This window comes from Carcharodon carcharias, chromosome 25, assembly GCF_017639515.1.
Source record: "Carcharodon carcharias isolate sCarCar2 chromosome 25, sCarCar2.pri, whole genome shotgun sequence".
NCBI classification, from domain to species: Eukaryota; Metazoa; Chordata; class Chondrichthyes; order Lamniformes; family Lamnidae; genus Carcharodon; species Carcharodon carcharias.
In genome coordinates, this window is record NC_054491.1 from 21,749,955 (window position 1) to 21,773,278 (window position 23,324).

Below are 23,324 nucleotides of genomic sequence, written 5' to 3' on the forward strand. Positions count from 1 at the left end.
CACAAGGTTACCTTTCTATTATTGTCTTTATTTAGAGTTCTAAATTTCACACCAGCAACTTGCATTTTTATAGCACCTTTTTTATGTAGTGAAATATCACAAGATGCTTCACAGAATGTTATCAGACAAAATTGGGATCAATAATCATAAGCTTGGTCAAAGAAATTTTAAGAGTCCTAAAGCAAGAGAATTACAAAAGCAGAGGAGTTTAGGGAGAGACTTCCAAAGCCCAGGGTTTAAGCGGCTGTTAATGGTGGAGCTATGAAAATTGGGGATGGACAATAGGTTAGAATTAGGAGTGCAGAGATCTCCTGAGATCTTCTAGTTCTGGAGGAAATTAGAGGGATGAGCCAATGGGAGGGAATTAAAAGCCCAGGATGAGAATTTTTAAAAACAAAATACTGTGAATGCTGGAAATCTGAAATAAAAAACACACAACACTGGAAATACACGGCAGGTCAGGCAGCACTTTTTTTTTTTATTCTTTCACAGGATGTGGTGTTGCTGGCTAGACCAGCATTTATTGTCCATCCCTAATTGCCCTCTAAGTTAGTGGTGAGCTACCTTCTAGAACTGCTGCTGCCCATGTGATGTGAGGAAGGGAGTTCCAGAACTTTGACCCAACAACAGTGAAGGAATGGCAATATATTTCCAAGTCAGGATGGTGTGTGACTTGGAGGGGAACTTAGAGGTGGTGGTGTACCCTTATCTGCTGTCCTTGTCCTTCTATGGGATAGAGGTCGCAGGTTTGGAATATGCTGTCAAAGGAGACTTGGTGAGTGGCTGCAGTGAATCTTGTAGATGGTACATACTGCAGCCACTGTATGGTGGTGGTGGTGGAGAGAGTAAATGTTTAAGGTAATTGATAGGGTGATGGTCAAGTGGGTTGCTTTGTCCTGTATGGTGTCAAGCTTCCTGAGCATTGTTGCAGCTGCACTCATCCAGGCAAGTGGAGAGTATTCTATCGCACTCCTGCCTATGCCTTTGTAGATGGTGGACAGGCTTTGGGAAGTCAGGAGGTGATTGCTTGCTGTAGATTTCCTAGCCTCTGGCTGCCCTTGTGGTCACAGTATTTTTATGGCTGGTCCAGTTCAGTCTTTGATCAAGGCTGATGCTCCAGGATGTTGATGATGGGGGATTCGGTGATGGTAATGCCTTTGATGCCAAGGGGAAATGGTCATTGCCCAGCCCTTGTGTGGCACCTATGTTAACTTGCTTGAAAAGAAACATAGTTAGCTTGGTCAAGATGATCTTTCATCATTTTGTGTGAACTTTAAATTTGAGATATTGCAGGACCGAGGAGCCGACGTAGGTAGCGAGCACAGTGAGTAATGAGTGAATAGGACTTGGTATGAGTTAGGCAGAGCCAGCAGAATTTTGGATGAGCTCAAATTTATGTATAAAAACAAAAAAACTGCGGATGCTGGAAATCCAAAACAAAAACAGAATTACCTGGAAAAACTCAGCAGGTCTGGCAGCATCGGCGGAGAAGAGAAGAGTTGACATTTCGAGTCCTCATGACCCTTCGACAGAACTTGAGTGAATCCAAGAAAGGGGTGAAATATAAGCTGGTTTAAGGTTTGTGTTGAGGGGGGGAGGGGGTTTGGGTGGGGGGAGAGAAGTGGAGGGGGTTGGTGTGGTTGTAGGGACAAACAAGCAGTGATAGATAGAAGCAGATCATCAAAAGATGTCACAGACAACAGAACAAAAGAAAACATAGGTGTTAAAGTTGGTGATATTATCTAAACAAATGTGCTAATTAAGAATGGATGGTAGGGCACTCAAGGTATAGCTCTAGTGGGGGTGGGGGGAGCATAAAAGATTTAAAAATATTTTAAAATAATGGAAAAAGGTGGGAAAAGAAACATCTATATAATTTATTGGAAAAAAAACAAAAGGAAGGGGGAAGAAACAGAAAGGGGGTGGGGATGGAGGAGGGAGCTCAAGACCTAAAGTTGTTGAATTCAATATTCAGTCCGGAAGGCTGTAAAGTGCCTAGTCGGAAGATGAGGTGTTGTTCCTCCAGTTTGCGTTGGGCTTCACTGGAACAATGCAGCAAGCCAAGGACAGACATGTGGGCAAGAGAGCAGGGTGGAGTGTTAAAATGGCAAGCGACAGGGAGGTTTGGGTCATTCTTGCGGACAGACCGCAGGTGTTCTGCAAAGCGGTCGCCCCAGTGTGTCCAGCCCATCTCCCGCGCATCTGCCCTCACGCCTTCTCCTCCCTCCCAGAAACATGATAAGTTCCCCCTTGTCCTCACTTATCACCCCACCAGCCTCCGCATTCAAAGGATCACCCTCCGCCATTTCCGCCAACTCCAGCATGATGCTACCACCAAACACATCTTCCCTTCACCCCCCCTATCGGCATTCCGTAGGGATCGCTCCCTCCGGGACACCCTAGTCCACTTCTCCATCACTCCCTACTCCTCAACCCCCTCCTATGGCACCACCCCATGCCCACGCAAAAGATGTAACACCTGCCCCTTCACTTCCTCTCTCCTCACCGTCCAAGGGCCCAAACACTCCTTTCAAGTGAAGCAGCATTTCACTTGCATTTCCCCCAACTTAGTCTACTGCATTCGTTGCTCCCAATGTGGTCTGCTCTACATTGGAGAGACCAAACGTAAACTGGGCGACCGCTTTGCAGAACACCTGCGGTCTGCCCGCAAGAATGACCCAAACCTCCCTGTCGCTTGTCATTTTAACACTCCACCCTGCTCTCTTGCCCACATGTCTGTCCTTGGCTTGCTGCATTGTTCCAGTGAAGCCCAACGCAAACTGGAGGAACAACACCTCATCTTCCGACTAGGCACTTTACAGCCTTCCGGACTGAATATTGAATTCAACAACTTTAGGTCTTGAGCTCCCTCCTCCATCCCCACCCCCTTTCTGTTTCTTCCCCCTTCCTTTTGTTTTTTTCCAATAAATTATATAAATTTTTCTTTTCCCACCTATTTCCATTATTTTAAAATATTTTTAAATCTTTTATGCTCCCCCACCCCCACTAGAGCTATACCTTGAGTGCCCTACCATCCAATCTTAATTAGCACATTTGTTTAGATAATATCACCAACTTTAACACCTATGTGTTCTTTTGTTCTGTTGTCTGTGACATCTTTTGATGATCTGCTTCTATTTATCACTGCTTGTTTGTCCCTACAACCACACCAACCCCCTCCACTTCTCTCCCCCCACCCAAACCCCCCCCCCCCCCCCCCCCCCCCACAGACACCTTAAACCAGCTTATATTTCACCCCTTTCTTGGATTCACTCAAGTTCTGTCGAAGGGTCATGAGGACTCGAAACGTCAACTCTTTTCTTCTCCGCCGATGCTGCCAGACCTGCTGAGTTTTTCCAGGTAATTCTGTTTTTGTTTCAAACTTATGTAGGCTGGCAAATGGGGTGGACGGGGTTGCTGGCCAGGACAATTCAATTCTGTTATCTTTTAAAGGGATCACTATCAAAAGTTGAGTTTGTGCATTACTGTACTTGAAAGTGTTGGCCATGGTTTAGCACTAACTTGTGTTGGTGGAATGTTGGCATCATTCTTGTTGTAATATGGGATTATTTGTATATTTTCACTTTTAGTAAAAGGTGAAACCAAATCATATTCTTCATATTGTGATCACTTCATTTCTCTGTAGTACCTGAACCACCACAAAATCTCCAGCTATCCGGTGCAATATATGATGGTACCGTATCCTGCAGCTGGAGCTCCCCTGTCAATAAACGTGGCCTGATTCGGGAGTATATTGTAAGTTTGCACAAATCATTAACAAAGCTGTTACATTTTTCACATTTATCCCTTCAGTCATTTTTTGAGAATTTTTAAAATAGAAAATGCTAGGATTCGCAGGATTAGCCCCATTGCCATGTGTCCCATTATTCATTGCACAGAACTGAGTGTGGAATAAACTCTTCTTATATTTGGGAAGTCTGTCTCCCAACAGTTTGGTTGTGACCATAGCATTGTTGATGTGAATGTCCTACCATTCCAAATATTGTGAAGGTGAACCATAAGTTTCATTTTAGCCCGTAATGGAACCTCAACAGATTTGTATTATTGTTTCACGGTTAGAGGGGAACTCTTTCACACCTGATCTAAACTAGCATTTTATAGAATTGCTTGATGCTATGGGTGCTGAGTGAGAGATTTTCTTCCCCTGAATTATAATGAATGTGTCTCATTGATGTGGAGGCCTTGTATGGAATCACAAGTACAAGAGCCTTTTGTGGTGGTGTAGATATTTGAATGCTGTAAAACCTAGAGCTTCTCCTTGTTCTTTCTCTCCCATCCCAGGTGCAATACACCAAGAATGGTAGAGATGAATGGACTTCACTGAAGTGCACTGGACTCCAAATGGATATTACAAATCTGGAGATGAATGTCTTGTATAGAGTCAGGGTGAGTTGTGATTGACAATTGGCGCCAGTTTAAATTTGCAATTTGTTCTGTTTAAATGACATGAGCCAAATTATGATGTAAAATGTGTACAGCTTGCACCTTTGTACTTTTAAATTTAGGAACAATAGGCTTGAATGTAACTTAATTTGGATTTTTCTCCCTGCCTGTTTTCTTTCCTCCTTTCTCCTTCCCATCCTCCACTGCCATTTTCTCCGCTGCATGAAATGACACCTTTGCTACGTTATCACTCATCCAGATAGCCATTATCAACAAGCTATTCCAATATTCAGAGCCACCAGTGGCAACCTCTTGACCTTACTCAATGCATTTCAGTGTATTTCAGCAGCAGTCAGGTGAATGGTATTTCAGAAGTCAATGGGTAGCAATCAGGAGTGGTAACTCTGGCTGATCTCTAATCCAAGAAATCTACTGCTTTGTCAGCTGAGATTAATGAGTGTGGCAAAATTGGGATTTTCCTGAAATGTGTGGTTCAGATGTGTATTGTAACACCATGTGGGGACTCTCAAAATGCAATTTATGGACTGGATTTTACTGTAGTACCTGCAGTGCTGAAATAGGTCATTCGGGTCCAGCTGGATAAGGTGTCTGATGACAAGTATCAATGAGGCGGTGCCAATATTAAATATCATCCAATTACTATCTATTTCAGGTTTTTGTATGTAGTCCATGGGAGTAACTCAAGTCAAAATTTGTAGTGGATGGTAGGACCATAATTTCAACAGACTATAATGACAGTTCTTCCATTGTTTACAGGTTGCAGCTGTTACGAGTCGTGGGATCGGCACCTGGAGCGAGTCGAAAACAATTATGACAAAGACAGGACATGGTACAGTACTTCTAAACAGGGAAACCAATTATGTGCAATATACTATAATTTGCAATCTGTTTTGGGTGCCACTGTTACAATGCTAGTACAAGTGATTTTAGCTCAAGAGTTTGGATATTTTTAATATCCTAAACCCAGATTGAATACTCCTAATCAGCTGTTCATAAACTTGCACAGTACTTGGGCCATAGTTTGAAATGTATGAGTAGATAATTTTCAAAATGCCTTAATTGTTTTACTGGTTATAGAATTTTTATATTTCACCCTGTTCACTACAGCAGCCAACCCTGTACTAGAAATTTAACAAGTCATATTAGTGCAGATTAGAGATCCAATGTGTGCCATTTAGAATGAATAATGAGCAGGACTAATTACATAAGTGTAATCAGATCACATCATAAACTTTCAATTTAACCCTCAGCATTATTACTGGATTCTATGTTTTTTTTAATTCAATCCCTGAGAATTGTTACTTTGTAGTTCGCTTACCTGACCTCAGGTAAGCTGTGCTCCAACTGTAGCTTGGTACATTTCAATATTTTAATTTTCTTTCTTTTGGTGTTTCTTTCTGTTTTCTTTGCTTTTTCTAATTCTATTAGGAAAGTGCATCTGGTGCTTCTGAAACAGAAGTTAGGACTTTGATTTGCACAGCTACTGCCCTAATGTCTGTTTGTGGATTACCAGCTAAGATTTTTTTAATACTTAATGTGAAGCTGCTGCAGGTCCACACAAGCACCCCAGTTGTTCGGCATCTCCTCCATTGGACTTGCCTTAGCTCCTCCTAAATAGAAACCTTCAAACCATCAAGCTGCTTCTGGAGATGCAGCTTTCTGGCAATATTGAAATTAAGCTCAATGTCCAGTTTCAGGAGAGCTTTGGCCCTCTTATCTGACACATGCAGGGAGAATGCCAGCCATACTGAACTTCCAAGCAGGCAGATATAAATTTTTAGCTCAGTATTTCTTTAAATTTTAATTCTAAAGTGTATTTGGAAGGAAAATTATTAACTCTTGGATACCAGAAATTAGTTTAGTGAAAAATAATGAAAATTTTTTAGCTACTGACTTAAATCTCGAACAGCCCAAGATTGCTGCTGACTTGTTTAAAACTATTCATCTGGCTAGCGAAATCTTCAAACACATTTCTCTGAGGTGTACTGAAGGCAATAGGTTAAGCATAGCTATATGCAATTGCTGAAATATATGTGAATTTGGTTTTTGTTTTCCTTCTGTAATAGCAATTCCAATGCCAACAGTTACAGTTGCAAGTATAAAAGAAAATGCTGTTAACTTGAAACTACAGATGGACACCAATATTAAGGTAAATATTGTGCAGGAGAGATTTTAGTAAACTAATTTGGTCCCTTTTTAAGATGAAGCTAATTTTCTAACTCCCTTTTCATAGTTGCAGTATACAACATAGTTTTACATTATATAGCTAGTACCAACTTTCACTGGAGGGTTTAAAAAGAAATGGCAGTGATGCTATTTGCATGGGGTCTACCTGTCAGTTAGAACTGCATCTTAATGAGGGCCATTGTGGTGTAGCATTGTGATTTACAAGTACCCTGTATCATGCCAAATGGTCGTAGAATGCAGGTTCAAACTGACTTTCCCATCTGATATGCTTATGATCTGAGTTGAGTTATTACATGGACATGACAACTAAAAGTTGTTTTTGGAAAGGAGTCGGAAAATCATTGTGTTTGCACGTTGTCTTGATAGTTGATTACATAATGTCCTTGGAGCAAGCTGATTTAGTTGGTGATTAGGAAGTGACATGGGGAGTCTCTTAAGAGAATCAAACTGTATATGTAGAGTGAAAGGGACTGTTAAGTTAACCTTTTCCCCAGTGCATGTGTTGGATTTTGATGGTACTGATCTCATGTCCGTGTTTTGGTTTGGCACGATAGAAGAAATTAACCATAAGAAATAGGAACAAGAGATGGTCTATCTGGCTCCCTGGACCTATTCTACAATTTTAATAGGTCATGGCCGATCCTTGGCCTTGACTTGTGCTCCGACCTTAGCCAATGTTATTCGCTGAGCAAGCTAAATCCCAGACGGAAACTTGTCTTACCACAAAAAGTTATGATCAGTATTTTGAAAATGAGGGGAAATCTACTGATCCCAGAAGCATAGAATCCCAGTAACACTTTTTTAGGATTTTAAAATTTAAAAGATTTTTTAACAAGAAGAATAAAAAATTTAAGCGCGCAAGATTAAAATTACACAGCTGAAACAGTCTTACAAAACATTCCCCCCAAAAAACCCACTTGACCAGAACACACAAACTCCTAGGTAACAGCTCCCTTGTAGATTTTTAACCATAAAATTTCAGTAATATTACCCAAGTCAAAAGCTGCTGCTACTTTAATAAAGTATACCACACGATTTCTCACTCTTCCTCTCTGCTGTGGAAATCCAAAGGAAGTTTAGAAACAAAGACTTCTTTGGCTTGAAACCGGATAGCTGCTTCAAATTCACAACTTCTCTCAGCACAGAACTGGCCTCTGGATACTTCCCCTACACAGCCACCTCAACTCAACTAAGCATCTCTCCTTAAATATATATTTTTTTCCTTAAGCACCTCTTTAAACTCAACCTTTCCAAAATATAAAAATCGTTCATCTCATCTTATTGCCCCCATTTCAGGTCAAATAAAATTTAATAACCTTCCCTCTTGCTTATGAAACCTTTGTAAGTTGTAAAAATCCCTTTGAAATTTAGTAGCTGAAAAGTCACATCCTTATCTATCATCTAATGCAAACTTTAACCCAATTTATTTACTTGTAATTCCAACCTCACCCTAGTCCCTCATTACAAACACATGCACCTAGCAAATTTTGCATTTCATCTCTGTTCCCACAGACAAGCTTTTTATCAGAATGCCACCATATTCCCAAAAATATTAAAAAAATAACATCCATCTTCATGTCCAGTGCCCATATATCTTATTCTCTTAGTGTCCAAAAATCAATCTGTCTTAGTCTTGAATGTACCTAATGACTGAACATGCCTCTAGCTTGGCAAATTCCATTGACTATCAAACTTCTGAGTAAAGAAATTTCTCTTCACCTCTGTCTAAAATCACCATCCTCTAGTTCTTGACTTTACAGCAGGGGAAAGTCTCTCTCATCTACCCTGCCAAGCCTTCTTAGAATTTTCTTGAGTTCTCTGCTGTAAGCAGGCCTGACCCATAGTGCCATGACCTCCACCACTGGTAGGGCAAGGAGGCAGGTCCCGAATCCACTCGCCCAGAACGACGATTGAACCCTAAACTGTTTGGCACCATTCTGATCCATACTGGCCATCCAGCCAACTGAATCAACCAGCCCCCAAGGAATCAGTTTCTGTGACAGCATACACTTGTACATGTATTTTATATCCTGGAGCTATGGACATTGGTGGAGGCTCCTAATTTCTTTCCATCACATGGCTGATCAGGAATCTGTCCCGTTCCTACCACCTGCCCTTGGTGTATGGTGGGAGGATTTATAATTTGATACTCTACCTGTTTGGCCATGTTATGAATGTGCCTTCCTTGGCCATCAAGTGCTGGAGTTGGACATAAATGTGGAGCTCTGGCTCAGAGGCAGGACACTTGCCTACTTGCCCCAGACCACCTCAACAAAATTCTTTTGAACTCCAGAGAGTCTAGTGAGCTTTTGTTGCACAATTCAGAACAAAGCTTAAGCAGTTAAAAAATGGAACTTTGGGTGAATGCGTGACCTTAACACTGTGCACAAGCCACTATGATGAATCACCACCTGAACAGCTCCTTCTCTAAGTCTGTTCCGTGCTTTTTTTCTTTGAAAAGAAAGGCTTTTGTAATTTTCTCAAAGGCTAGGTTATAAATGGGTTTAAAATACAATAGGAACCAAGAAACATTAACTACTCCTGCACATTCCCTTTATTTTTCCTAGCATGTGAAATACTGTGGGACATCTGTTTAAATTAAAATTGCAATATAAATGCATGTTGTTCGTATCTTGAACGATAAACATATCTCCACTCAAAGAGCAATTTAAGGTGCTAGAAAAATGCTTACTTCTCAGGTGGTTAAATTTGTACTCCTGAGAGGAGGTTAATGATGAATCAAAATTCAATAACTGACCCTTGCATTATTTAATGTGCATCTGTCTGAGTCCCATTGCATTTCATTGTTGAAAGTATGTTTCTATTTCTGTTGGGAGTGTATTATAGACTAATATTTGAAATGCTGGGTACTTTTTTTTACCTTGATTTTCAGGTGGTCAGCTATGTTGTTGATGTGTCATGGACATTTGATACGCATATAAAAGAGAAAAGAACATTAACTGTTGATGGAAGAAGGACCACTTTATCTGGTATGTATATTGTATTCAAACATGAGTTCACAGCAATGCCAATAGCTTCCCATGACATGCAATAACAAGGTTATGTTTTAAAGATTTTTAATTGCCATCAGGTTTTTTGAACCTACTTGCACCCTGTGTTAATGTTTATCAACATTTAAATATGATGTGGCAGCCAAAATTAATTTAAAAAAAATAACTTCTTGATGTGGTGACGTTCTAATTTCTATAATACGGCAAGAAGGGAAAATGGGAAGGCAGTGAGTGTTGAGCCAGTTGCACTCTTTTTTTAAACTGGATGAATGCCAGGATCTTTTAATTAGATGACATTGTATTAACACACTTTTATAATTTATTCTTGTTGCACAGTTGCCAATTTAACTGCTGGTACAAATTATGAGATTTCCACCTGGGCTAAAACTGATGTTGGTGATAGCCCGATATCTTTTGTACGGACTAAAACTGAAGGAACCAGTCCAGCTCCTCTTAAACTTAAAGCAGTTCCAATCAATCAGACCTCTGTGGATTGTTCTTGGAATGGCCCAAAAAATGTGGTGAGTGTCTTGTGCTGTTCTGGGGTTCGGATCTTCAAGGCACATAGTCAGCCATTATATTCGCTGACCTTTCGAGAGTTACGTGTTTACTGGAGAAACATCATAAAACACCCTTTCTCATGGTCCTCTGAAGTCATACAGAACACAAAGATCATTTAATAAATCTTAGTCAAGAAAAACTAATGTTTCTTGCATGTGTGCTTCAACCAGTTGTGACTGGAAATGATTTTATAGGTGTTGCCAGCCCAGTAAGACCTCATCAAAGAGACCTTTCTACATTTTTGATCTTGGATGATCAGTATCAGCTGGCTTTTTGAGTGGAGATTGTACAATTTGAACCGGATCCTGTTTTCTTCTGATGTGCACATGCTTTATTCAACCCAGGCACTGGATAGTGATCAGGATTGGGAGCCTTGACTGACTTTTTTGATATCAAGATGAGCTTCTGACCATATCTGTGCTATCACTAAGTCCACCTATTTCCATCTCTGTAACTCTGTCTTCCCTTAGCTCATTTGCTGTGGAAATAATTATCCATGCTGTTGTCTCTGGTCTTCACTATTCCAGCAGTCTCTTGCCTGGCATAACACATTCTTCCTTCCATAAACCTGAGGATATCCAAAACTGCTGCCTATGCCCTAACTTGCAAAGTCCTGTTCACCACCCGTTACTCCTGTGCTTGCTGACCTACATTGTCTCCTGGTCAATTCTCATCCTTGTTTTAAGTCCCTCCATTGGCTTGCCCCCTCCCTATCTCTAACCTCCTCCAGCCCTACAACCCTCACATATGTGTTCACTAATTCTGGCCTCTTGAACATTCCTCTTTTGACTTGTTCTTTCATTGGTGGCTGTGCCTTCAGCTGCCCAGGCCATAAGCTCTGGGATTCCCTCCCTAAACATGCTGCCTACCTTCCTCCTTTTGAAATACTCCTTAGAACTTAGCTCTTTGACCAGGCTTTTGAGCATCTACCCTAATATCACCTTATGTGCCTTGGTGTCCACTCGGTTTTATAACACTCCTCGAGACATTTAACTATGTGGAAGGTACTATATGAATGCATGTTGTTGTTGCATTCTACTGCAATCAGCTAACTGCATAAACAGGAAATTGAATCAAGATCTCCCGGTCTATATGACCTGATGGTGCCTTCAACCACGAGGCCAGGGGCCATCATGTATCACAGTTGAGGAAATGGAATTCTTTTACATATGGTAAATATTGCTACATGCTGTGATTGAAGAAATTATAAATAATAGTTAAAATTATTTAAATTGCCCTCCTTGATGCTGCCTGTGCTTAATTACCTTAATTGTTTGCAGACTATCATGCTTAAGCTAAACCTGTAGCAGCAGAAATTAAGTAAAGGAGGTTTATTATTTTAGTCACGAGTGTAATTAGAATAGCTGTCACTATTTAAGTTGTTTGTTTTATTTTGCTGTCCTTGTGCCAATGCAGCTTTCCAATAAGTCTTGGATTCATTAAAAGTTAGTTGCCCAGAATTTTCTCACCAGTAACTGTCCTCTTTCCCCAACAGGTTTATGGAGTTTTCTTTGCTACATCATTCTTGGAATTGTACCAGAATCCAAGAAATGCCACATCACATTTAAACAACCTAACGGTGACTGTGAACAGTGATGAGCAGTATCTGTTCTTGGTAGATGTCTTTTTCATTGCACCTATTTTTAAAAAAAAAAAATTTAGAAGCTACTAACGAAGCTCATGTGTTACACGAAATGTTTTGCGTAAGCCAGAATTTTATGGCCCTGCCGTGGCGTGTACCCTGCCCCCGGTGGAAACGGTGAGCCATTTAAATCTCAGTTCAGTTCAGTGGGACCGTAATATCCTGCTGGGTGAGAGGGGCCATAAAACCCTGGGTGTAGAAATCCAATAAAACAAACTCTTGGTTTTAGAATCCTAGATTAACCTCAACTATGTTTATCCTGTGAACCCCTTAAATTGGATTGGATTCTTTTAATTATCTAAGTTTGAGAGACAGATTAACTATGGCGGTAAATAGGCTGTACCTGCCTAATGAAGCTAGTGGCAAGACCAAGGGAAATTGTTCCCTGGCCTCCATTTTGCGCTTTGCTGGTAATCTGCAGGTGCCAGTTGTGCCATGGAGTTGGTTCATTGGCCTTTGAAGTTCGGGGGGGGTGGTGAGGTGAATAATTGAGTGTGTGTGCAGTGGCTTGGAGCAGACTGCAAATTTGATGTGGGGCTAGAAGGAAATCATGTGCAAAAACGTTCAGAAACCTGCATTTCTGGTTAGGATCTCCAGTGATCAGCTAGTTACGACCAAGCACCTGAGAATATTAGCCACATGTACAGCGCATGGTGCAGCCAGTCACAAACCAAAGTTTGCAAAGACCGCCTCAGACAGACATTAGGCTCCCTTATTTGCATAAGCAGTAGACCTAGTTTCCTTTTCAGACACGAGCTTTGGATGTCCATGCAGTGGCCTTTACCAATATGGTGGGTGGTGCAGAATGAGTATGCGCCTCACTTGCTAAATTGGGCAGTTAGATGCTGCATTTATACCAGTAAAGCAGGCACTACCCAATCTGATTTCTAGGCTGTAGTTAAATCTGTGCATTCAAGAGCAGTATGTAACATTTAATTAATGCTTAGTTTTATGCCTGCACCTTTTGTTAGAATAGGTTAAATAGTATCTGTTGAAATTAGGTTTTCTATCTTATTGCACTCCCCTGATTAGTTTTGTGCAGAGACTTTGATCCTACTTATGTATTGCAAGTTTGAAATGGAGGGCTTTGACTGAAATCCATATTTATTTACTTTTCTTTCTAGGTTCGTGTTATAGTCCCATATTTCGGACCACCCTCTGAATATATTGCTGTTAAAATGATTCCTGATAACCGGCTGCCACCTCGCCACTTGCACGTGGTGGAAGTGGACAAGACATTTGCAGTACTGAAGTGGCAACCTCCATATGACCTGCTGAATGAACATTTAGTAAGTACCTGCACATAGATGAAATGAGAAGGATCTAATTTACATTATGCTTGCCTGTGGACTATCTCTTTTCCATCTAGAAACCATTGACTTCCTGGGAAGTCTGGTGGAGGAAGAAAAAGGCATGGGATCCCATGTTTCCTTTCCAAAGTAATAACTTCAGTTGCTTTAATTTTAAATACTGCTTTATTGACATTCTAGCAACTTTTTTCACATGCCTCATTCCCTAAAGAACGTAAGAATCCCTAAAAGTATTTTTTCCTTAAAAGCACAGAAGTGTGCACGCCTTGGGTAGAATATAAAATTTAAATATTTTTTAAAAGGACAACAAGAATTGGCTTTAGTGTGTTAACCTGCTTCCAGCATGCAGTAGGTAATTGAGCATGTTGTGATTTGAGACTGCTTTGCATAGCAATGCAGATATTTATTTAAAAAATGGCATACTATTAATAGAGGCATTTTGATGGAGCCCGAGGGAGAGAGTGGTTCCTGGCTCCAATTGCAGTCACCCTTGCCAGCAAGCTACCTCTTCCTTAGAACAGGAGCTGCCTTCATTCTGTTCTGCTGTATATGCCATGTGGATAACCAGTCCTGAAAACTGAGCCTCTTTGAACACTTAGGATTAACTCTACTGGGCTTATTTTAACCAAGTAGTTTCTTACTAAATCACTGAATCACAATGTGCAGTTTACAGATCACATTTGTTTGCTTTTTTCCAGACCTATGCAGTTCTTGTAAAAGATTCCATCCGTAAGAATGGCAAGAACTACAATTACAAAGTGAGCTCAAAGAACAACACAGTAGAATACGTAGTAAAGCAGCTGGAACCAGGTGGAAAGTACAGTGTTGTTATCAGACTGCTTAACATGAGCAAAGAAGCAAGTGTCTCTCTAAATTCAGGTGAGGCAAGTTGCAGGATTTCAGTTGAGATACACGTCCATGCAACTTAATTGCTATCTAACTTTTGTGGAAAATCAGACATCCTAGCTACACCAGTAGAGTGAGGTTGATTGCATTTCTACAGCCAACACCTTTGTTTTCAAACTGTCTCAAAGTGGTTTAATTACAGTGATTTACTTTGTGCAGTCTCTGCTGTTAGGCAGGGAAATTTGGAGGCTTCTTTGAACGTAGCAAGATCTCTCATCTCTTAACAGTGATGATCAGTTAACCTAACATTGATACCTTTGGCTGAGGGAAAAATGTTGACCATGACACTGAAAGAGCTCGAGTAATTCCACAGGATCTTTAACATCCACCTGAGGCATCGGCACAAACAGCTGAGAATTGTTCCAAAGGACAGGACATCAGAAAATGCAGCACTGGACTGTAGTGATAGCATAATTCATGCACTTACACCTTGGAGCAGAACTTGTGCCCACAAGCCTCTGATTCAAAGATTAGAACTTTAAAACAGAGTTAAGCCAGCAGATGACTACTTTATAAGAATGCTGGGTGTTGCATGTTTTATAAATGTCCCAAATTCAGTACTAACACTGCCTGGTGACACCTGGTGGTAGAAACTCAATGCTGTAGTTGTTACTTGATGCAGCTAAAATGCATTAGCTATCTATCAGCATTTAACTACAAGGGTTCATTTGTGTTCTACTCTAGCATAACAATGTTAAAAGCTGAAAGGCCCTGCAATCCTGAATCCTGATTGTGTTATCCTTATAACACTAAACAAAGACTACTTATAAGTTAAAATTCAGCAGATTTCTGTGCTGCAATATATTTGTACGCAGCAGGTTGGAGCAGTAATGCACAGCAACTTCAGTGGTGGGGTTCACGTTCCGTCTTGTGTGTGTTTAAATCCTTGATCTCAGCAGTGTTGCCATCGTGGTTGTTGTATGGAAGCCAAAGATACTCCACATCGTGGAGCGAAAAGCACAGTCTTTACACCAAACACAGTCTTGCAGACTTTTTGACCGCTGATTTTATAGCAACGTTGATGGAGTTCAGGGAACTGATGATTCACCTTCTCATGTGGCTAAAGATTGAGGATGGGAGGAATTTTTCTTTAAAATCCCCTTTAGAAGGCGAGCTAGCATTGTATATCTTCACCTGAATACATGGAGCTAGATAATGTTTTAATTTGGTTCTTGGATAAGGAGCTGCATTTTTACACACCCTTAATAAAATGATGCTTTGCCATGCCATTTGATTTTAGCCACAGTATTCCTTTGTCATTTTCCAGCATCAACAGTGAATAGTTTGGGTAGTTTGTTCTCAGTTTTCCTTTGTTTAGCAACAGAGGCAACAAATTATACCATTGCATTTCTGCAGATTAAATTGATTACATTAGTGCCTATAATTTAACTTCTTGATGCCTTCTAAATTGTCCTGAGCATATAATCACAATGAGATCTAATTTCTAATCAAATTAGTTTTCTTGAAAGGCACACTCAAAGCAATCCTGCTTTATTTGGCTTTAATTCCAAATCATCATGAACACCGTAGAAAATTCTGAAATTTTTCGCACACTTTACAGGACTACCCTAATATGTTTTGAAAGCAGCAAAGGGCTTCTCAATGCTCGGAGGGTTATTTATTTTGCATGTACGTGTGCAAAAACAGTAAACTGTTGACCACCTCAACCATACTGACCCCAGAGAGTTCTTGCCAATGTTTAGGTTCTGCCAAATGATTTCAAAATGCATCAGTACGTAGCTGAATTTTCCTCATGTTTATGTGCCACAGGAATGGTGACAATGACCCAAAGAAATTGACCAAGATCTTTGCTCGGGGGCCAGACATGCTGTGAAAAATGTATCTGGAATGCACTGAACAATGAGTTCTGTCTGTTGGGAGGGTTGCAGGAGGCAGCTGGTGGTATTCTGGTATTTGATAGCTTGAATAACTCATTGTGTCCATATTTTTATTTTATGTTCTCTTGTGGCAGTTCCTCTGTCGGCACCAGAGTCACTGAAAATCTTACCAGAGAAAGACCACATCCTGCTGTTCTGGAAAAGCCTCAAATTGAAAGAAAAGAGCTTTAATGACAGCAGGGTGAGTGCAAAATATGACCAAAAATTGCTGCTATTTATTTTGAGCGAACTCCATTTTTAAGTGGAATTGTTCTACATTAAACTGTCCAGGAAAATAAGCCAAATATGTACAGTCAAGAAAGCAATTTATTCTATTTCTTTTTAATTAAAATTGCTATTCATTTTTTCACCCAGTTTTACTTTAAAATCTGCATTGATGATTGAATAGTCCAGGAATCTAAAGCAATTGTTCTTTTTTAGGAATCTTCCAGTAGTGACTGTTTTAACATGATTACCACGTGCAATCAGCTACTGTCTGAATAAAAGTACCCCATTAAATTTATATTAATGTAACTTGGGAGAGTGAGTGTTGCAGTGAGTTTGCTTTTTATCCTCTGGAATTTTGATGCCCTTACAAATTTAACAGTAAAATTTGATTTGTGCCTTAGCTATCGGGGACTACTTGAATTATATTTTCATGGACTGAAGTGTTTTTCTCATGCCTGATTATTGCACTTGGTGCCTTTTGTTCCAATAAAATACCTTAACTACTTGATGCTCTATTCCATAATGGATTGCTACCTAACAAGGAGTTACGGCAACCTGTTGCTTCACTATTAGATAATTAAAATGCTTCAACTCTTGTTAAAAGCTTGCAAGCTCCCGCTATTCTGAAGCCAGCCACTGGAGGTTGCTAGAACATCCAGAGTTAAGGGTGCCTTTCTTGCCCTGAGGAAACATCTGTCCACTGCTCCTCATGGAAGCACCAGGGATCTCGCATTGCTAAAGGATGCAGCGGTAGACCTGCACTTAATCACTGCGGAACAGCATGTTGATTTCTGGTGTGCTTTACCTTGGATTCCTAATGCCGACTGTGTATCTCGGGAAATACAGGTTCTTTCCCTTAAGAAGGGATAGATCCAATAAGTCGTTGCCCTGGGATACTTTCCCGTCTCCTAAAAAAAAGCCTGTATGATGTTGTCAGAGGGCAGTTTTCAAATTGTTTGCCTCTCCAATGGCAGTGTGCCATTGAACTTTCAAACCTCCTTGGATGGGGAAGTTTTAGTAAAACATAGAACTTGCTGATACTGCACCTCAGCTCAAGAAGGATAGTCAACATGGATTTATAAATAATGCCTGACAAATTTATTTGAGTTGTTTGAGGAAATAAGAATTTATACAGATGAAATGCAAATCATGTTTTAAAAGACATTTGGTGCCACATAGATGCTTGTTGGTTAAATAATGGCATAATACGCTTGGATGAAAGGTTGGATATAAGACAGAGTAGTGTTTAATGACTTTTTTTTCAGGAGATATTTCCTTTGAGAAACCATGCAGGAAGTGGTTAAATATGTGAAAAGCAAATATTTTAAAGGGTAAGGACAAGAGCAAGGGGATAGAACTAAGCGACTAACTCTTTTTCAAATGGGCTGAATAGCCACTTTCAATGCTGTAAGATTCTATGAAATGTGCAAAATCATGTGAGGGGAGTTAAGTTTTCTACTGTTAGGCAAAGACGTTGACTAGCTGTGATTGATGTTTAAATAGTGCTTTATTTTTAAAAAAAATTACACTCTTGTCCTAAACAGAAATTAGAAATATTTTCAAGATGTTCTTAAAGATTGGAGCACTTCTTGCAAGGAGGATGAGTTAGACTCTTGCATCCATGTTGTAGAATAACCATTCTCTCAAGGGTATTTCTTCTTTACGATGATTGAGTGGAATTCAGCACCCTTAATTACTCTTTTATAAACAGTAATATGCTGGATGAGTAAATAAAAGCTTTGTAAGGAAGTGTTTCTGGTTTACAGCTCCCATGAGGTCACTCGGGATACTTTATATTTTGGAAGATTTAATGAGTTTCTAAAATATATGGTGTTCTGAAGGGCTGCTTCTCCCTGCTTTCATTGATGCTTAAGCAGTGAATGAATGTGAAGAGCGTAAAACAGCTAATTGAGTAATCTACCACTCCTCCTGATGACTGGTGATCATTAAAAAGGTTAAACCTGGCATGGGAACAGTAGAGAGATTCATGAATGATCTTTTTTCAGTTGCTGAGAAATTTACCCAAGGAACTTTTTTGTGGGAAGGAGGGGAGGGGTAGAGAGATTTGAATTTAAAATAATTCCTTGTTTCACAAACCCAGGACAACTGTTCAGTGGCTGCTTGGTATATGTGAGGACAAAAACTGTTTGTTAACTTTTTTCTTTTTTTTATTATTTTTGCTGGTTCCCATTTTGACCAGCAAAGTATATTTCCTAAAGCACCTTGAATGTTCTCCCAGGCACTTTGTTTATAGAATGAAAATTGTTTGACTGCAACTGCACAGCAGTTGTCACTCATTCATTGAAAGTTTGACCAGCGCTTTGACCAATCCCACATTTTTCATTACCCTGAATTCTGGAATACTCAGCACTAGAGCTGTTGAACATTATTACAAAACTGGTACTTGTACTAGCACGGATCCAATCTGTATACCTAAAGAATAACAGGCTCACCACAATGGCATTAAGATGTTCATTTTACTCTCAGTTGCAATCTAAATGCTCTAATGTATGTATCATTGTGTGTGGAGAGAGCTGTATATACTATTTATATATATTTTAGAGATGTTTTTCTTAATGCAATCACATGAATAACTGTGAAATTGGTGCTCAAGGTAACACGTGTAATAAGGGTGGAGTCACATCGCAGACGTGCTTTGAATGAATCTGGCTGAAGGTTACAGTGTGGCCGCTAAATCTAAACTTTCTCGTGATCAAGGCAGATGTGTTGGGGATAGTGTCTTTTTGTTCTGCTTCCCACCTACACTGGCATGCACAATTTTTAAATTTGCTAGACTTGGGTCACAAATCACTAAATTCCAGCTGCGGTGATTTTTCTGTTGCTGTTTAACATTTTTGTTAGTTTGCAGAATTTTGCAGAGGCCTTCCCTTCTGCTTTGTGTGTGCGCTTTATATATAAACTGCTACAGCCTTGGAGGGTGGCAGAGGCAAGACTTCTGATTTTCTCACTATGACCCATTACCTTATGAACTGCAGAACCTACTGGAGGATGGCATCCAGAGAACTGGAGAGAAAACAATAACTTAATACTTTGTCCTTTGTTTGACCTCAGGGTTATGAGATCCACATGTTTGATCATGTGACCAATACGACAGTATGTCTTGGGAATACAACGGAAAACATCTTCGAGATTTCTGATCTGAAGCTTGGCCACAATTATACGTTCACAGTGCAAGCCAGATGCTTGTACAATGGGCAGATTTGTGGTGAACCTGCTTCCCTGCTGTACGATGAACTTGGAAATGGTGAGGTTATGAAAATTTGATAACTGAAGCACTGAACACAATAAACAGAATTAAACTAATTCTCAGACTGTTGCACCACAGGCTGACTGACATACAATTAAAACAATACTTGGCTTTGGTGCTGTATTTTCTTACATCCAGCCAAGTACGCATTAGATACCTGAGGTCTTATAGTATTTGCTTTGCCCTTGTGCCATGCATGTTCAATTGTTATTCCTGTGTAGAATCATTACATAAGTGCTGTGTATCAATGCAACTTAATATGTGAGCATTGAAGTATTGTTTTGATCTTAAAAATCAGTATTATAGACCTAGAAAGCATTTTATTTTTGTCTCTTCTCTGGGTCTTCTTGCTTTTCAGTTGTCTTTGCTTGTGCAGACTCACTGGGTAGAATGGCCCCTTTTGCTGTACCAGTCTGATTTATAGTTAATGGAAGGAATATCGTTCTAGTTTTAGCATTCTTTTAAATTATAGCTTCATTCTCAAGGGGGAGGCATAGGGGAATTGAATTTAATTCTACCTTTTTTTATTACCATTTTAGTCATTTTTTAGAATTTGATTCGAATTATATTTTTTCAAAATGTTAACTCACTTTTCACAAGGGCACAGGAAATGCTGAGAAACAATGAACTGGCCTTGAAAACAGTAACTAAACATTGTCAGTTTCCAGCATTTTTTTTTTATTCATTCATGGATCTGGACCTCACTGGCTGGGCCAGCATTGTCCATCCATTAATTGCTCTTGAGAAGATGGTGGTGAGCTGCTGCCTTGAACTACTGTAGTCCAAGTGGTGTAGGTACACCCACAGTGCTGTTAGGGAGCGAGTTCCAGGATTTTGACCCAGCGACAGTGAAGAAATGGCGATATATTTCCAAGTCAGAATGGTGAGTGACTTAGACGGATTCTGTCCCTAAGACACTTTTAGTATTTGTCTGCTCTCCTTATCTTAAATATTACCTTTCAGTTTGGTTCAAATTTCACAAATTTTAGCTGTAATTTTAATTTGGTGACAAAAATACAAAAGTTTTGCTCAACTACTTTCCTCGCTGACTTTTTCCACTCCTTGCCCCCACAATTAATACTTCGAATATTTTAAGTTTACCATTGTCACAGTTGATGCATCTTTACTGAGCTATTGACACAAATCCACATCTCAAATCTGTTAAGTGAAGTACCTTGTACATGTTCCAACTTCAGCTAAGTTCAGTAAAATCTTGCGGAGAAAGTTGTTGCATGATATTTGATTTAAGCATAAAGATTCATTATAAGTAGATGCACTAGTTTCTATGAAATTGCTTAAAGATGGATCTATAAATTCCATTTCTTATCAGGAAAACCCTTCCATGCCTAAACCCCAGCATTAATTTCACATTTTGTACATTATCCTTGTGATTTGCTGCCGCTGTCCAAAAATCCACCACAAGTTAAAGTGGAAGGTAAAAGTGTCCATTTTTATTTGTAAGTGCTCTCTAAAGACAAAAAATAGTTTCATCGAGTACTCCCCTGATGCAATTTTCTAATCATGCAGTGCAGAGTTTCTAAAATAATACAACCACTGGAATTTTCTTTTGTTAGATAAGTCAGTTTTTGTATCTGCATGGAGCTTCTTAGCTTGGGTCTCCCTGGCTGCCAAGCCTCTGACCTATCGAGTGGAAGTAGCTACATTGAAAGCAGTGGAGATGAATATGGCTCCTGGGAAACCATGCAAAAAGCGAGGATGTACAGTACCCAGCAGGTAGCACAGCTTCCAGGGTTTCCCTTTAAAGACAACAGTGTAATTAAAGCAACTGTTAAGTTTTGAGTCATCAAATTGAATTGTCAAGCCACAAGAGTTAGTGACTGAGCCTACATGATATCTGTGAGTCTCTGCTAATATATTGTGTTTTGCAGTTATGATTTTCATTCCTTGTCATTTAAGAATAACTTGCTTAAAGTGCTGACCATACACAGAACTGTAACTCTTTCGAGTACAAACCCGTTTCCATCTGTTTCAGATGAAGTTACATTGTTGCATAGTTTTGCCATTGTGAGATTTGAACTCTTGATCTTGGGGTTACAAACCCAGTACCATAACCACTTGGCTATTTAGGCCAGGCAAATGCACCATGAGAACAGGGAGCAGCCACTGGCCTGATCTTGAGAAGCGTGTAACTCTTTCGAGTACAAACCCGTTTCAATCTGTTTTTCAGATGAAGTTACATTGTTTCATAGTTTGCCATTGTGAGATTTGAACTCTTGATCTTGGGCTTACAAACCCAGTTCCATAACCACTTGGCTGAACTGTAAGGTGAATTAATTCCTAAGTTTATACTGTAGCCTTGGGGCTAGAGCATCAGAGACTGTATAATTAGGAGACAGCACCTGAGAAAGACCCATTAGAATTTTTGAGGGGCCAGAATTGAAAAATGCAATGATTCTTGGTAGGTCTATGAATCTGTGTAATAAACTGTTAGTTTAATGAGGATTATATTTAAATTAGAAAAGCTGAAATGCAGGAAATCTGAAATAAATACTAGGACTGATTAGTAGGTCAGTTAATACGAAGGCAAAAAAGATGCTCATATTCAGTACCACCCTTTAGAATGCCAGTTTGAATGCAAGGCTCCACTCAGTATCTTTTGCTTCCTGCTGGCAACAAACCTGGTGTGCATTTGCAGAACTTTTTGTTTTACTTGTATTCCTTACTTTTGTTGTTGATTGGGATCACTTTGACCAGCTAAAAACGATGCATATTTGAAGTCCTCTTTTAAATGAGTCTCTAGATTGGGATAATGTTCACTAAATTCTATGTTTTATTTCTTCATCTTGAATTGCAGAATTATCAGCTTCCAAAGATCCCAAATCTACCGATGTAGCAGCCATCGTGGTACCAGTAATGTTCCTGCTACTTGTGATGTTAGGTGTTGGCTTTGTTGTGTTATATGTTCGCCATCGAAGGCTCCAGAACAGCTTTACAGCTTTTGCCAATAGTCACTATAATTCTCGATTAGGATCAGCTGTGTTTTCTTCAGGTGATGAGCTAGGTAAGGATTTTTTCTGCTTAAAATATATTGCGTGAATAGAATATCCTTATTGCAACTTTGCGTAGCCATCCCTTCATCTGTTAAGAGGAAATGCAACCATACTCATTCACTGGATTTTACTTTATTTTCTGCAATGGCGAAAATGAACATTCCAAAACACTCAACTAATGCAAACTGATTGGGAGTGTGTTCCAGATGTTAAAAACTGATATTCAGATCAGCTGAACAATTATCTCAAAGCACCTCCTTTGTTTTTGAGAGATCTTGAGGATCTCGAAGGCACTATGGGAATTTGTTTTTCTGTATCAGCCTAGTGGCTCAGTAGTAGCACTTTTGGTTCCAAGTGTTGTAGATTGCATCTATACTCTTGAGACTCCATTGCCAGGATATTTCAGTCGGCATGTGGGGGCGGGCCCGACAAGCCGCCACGTAAAATGACGCGATGACGTCGGGCGTGCATCCAGATGTCATCGCGCTGTCTCGTGATGCTTGGTTCGGCGGGCATGCGCCGGAGTCGGCTGTGTGCCCACCAATATTTAAAAGGCCTATTAAGGCCATTAAGGAAGTAATTAAGATCAGCTTTATGCTACCCATCCAACCTTACTGTTCGTTGGCAGGCGAAAAGGTAGGAAACCTCATCCACGAACGGGATGAGGTTTCCTAAAGCTTTTATGAATTATATTTTTTTCATTTAAAAACATGTCCCATCTCATGTGGCACAGTCACATGAGGGTGCATGTTTAATTAAATTTTTAATCCGTTTATTTATTTATTTATTTCAAAAGCGCTTCAGTCTCCCTGAAGTAGCTCCGTGCTTTGGGGGGGTTGAAGTGCTCTTTCGCGTGAAGCGCAAAAGAGTGCTGGCCCCAGTTCTCACTCTTTTCATG

General features: G+C 39.9%; 1 protein-coding gene across 1 annotated transcript in view; it reads left to right on the forward strand.

Moving 5' to 3' along the window:
• sorl1 (sortilin-related receptor, L(DLR class) A repeats containing) overlaps window positions 1-23,324 on the forward strand; it is a 291,127-nt gene that overhangs the window by 262,073 nt on the left and 5,730 nt on the right. The window contains exons 36-47 of the mRNA XM_041174224.1: window positions 3,647-3,756; window positions 4,303-4,407; window positions 5,182-5,254; window positions 6,492-6,574; window positions 9,506-9,602; window positions 9,960-10,144; window positions 11,680-11,799; window positions 12,951-13,115; window positions 13,835-14,015; window positions 16,015-16,121; window positions 19,220-19,412; window positions 22,231-22,437. Coding sequence (XP_041030158.1) covers window positions 3,647-3,756; window positions 4,303-4,407; window positions 5,182-5,254; window positions 6,492-6,574; window positions 9,506-9,602; window positions 9,960-10,144; window positions 11,680-11,799; window positions 12,951-13,115; window positions 13,835-14,015; window positions 16,015-16,121; window positions 19,220-19,412; window positions 22,231-22,437 — 1,626 coding nt within the window. The remainder of the gene's footprint in view (window positions 1-3,646; window positions 3,757-4,302; window positions 4,408-5,181; window positions 5,255-6,491; window positions 6,575-9,505; window positions 9,603-9,959; window positions 10,145-11,679; window positions 11,800-12,950; window positions 13,116-13,834; window positions 14,016-16,014; window positions 16,122-19,219; window positions 19,413-22,230; window positions 22,438-23,324) is intronic.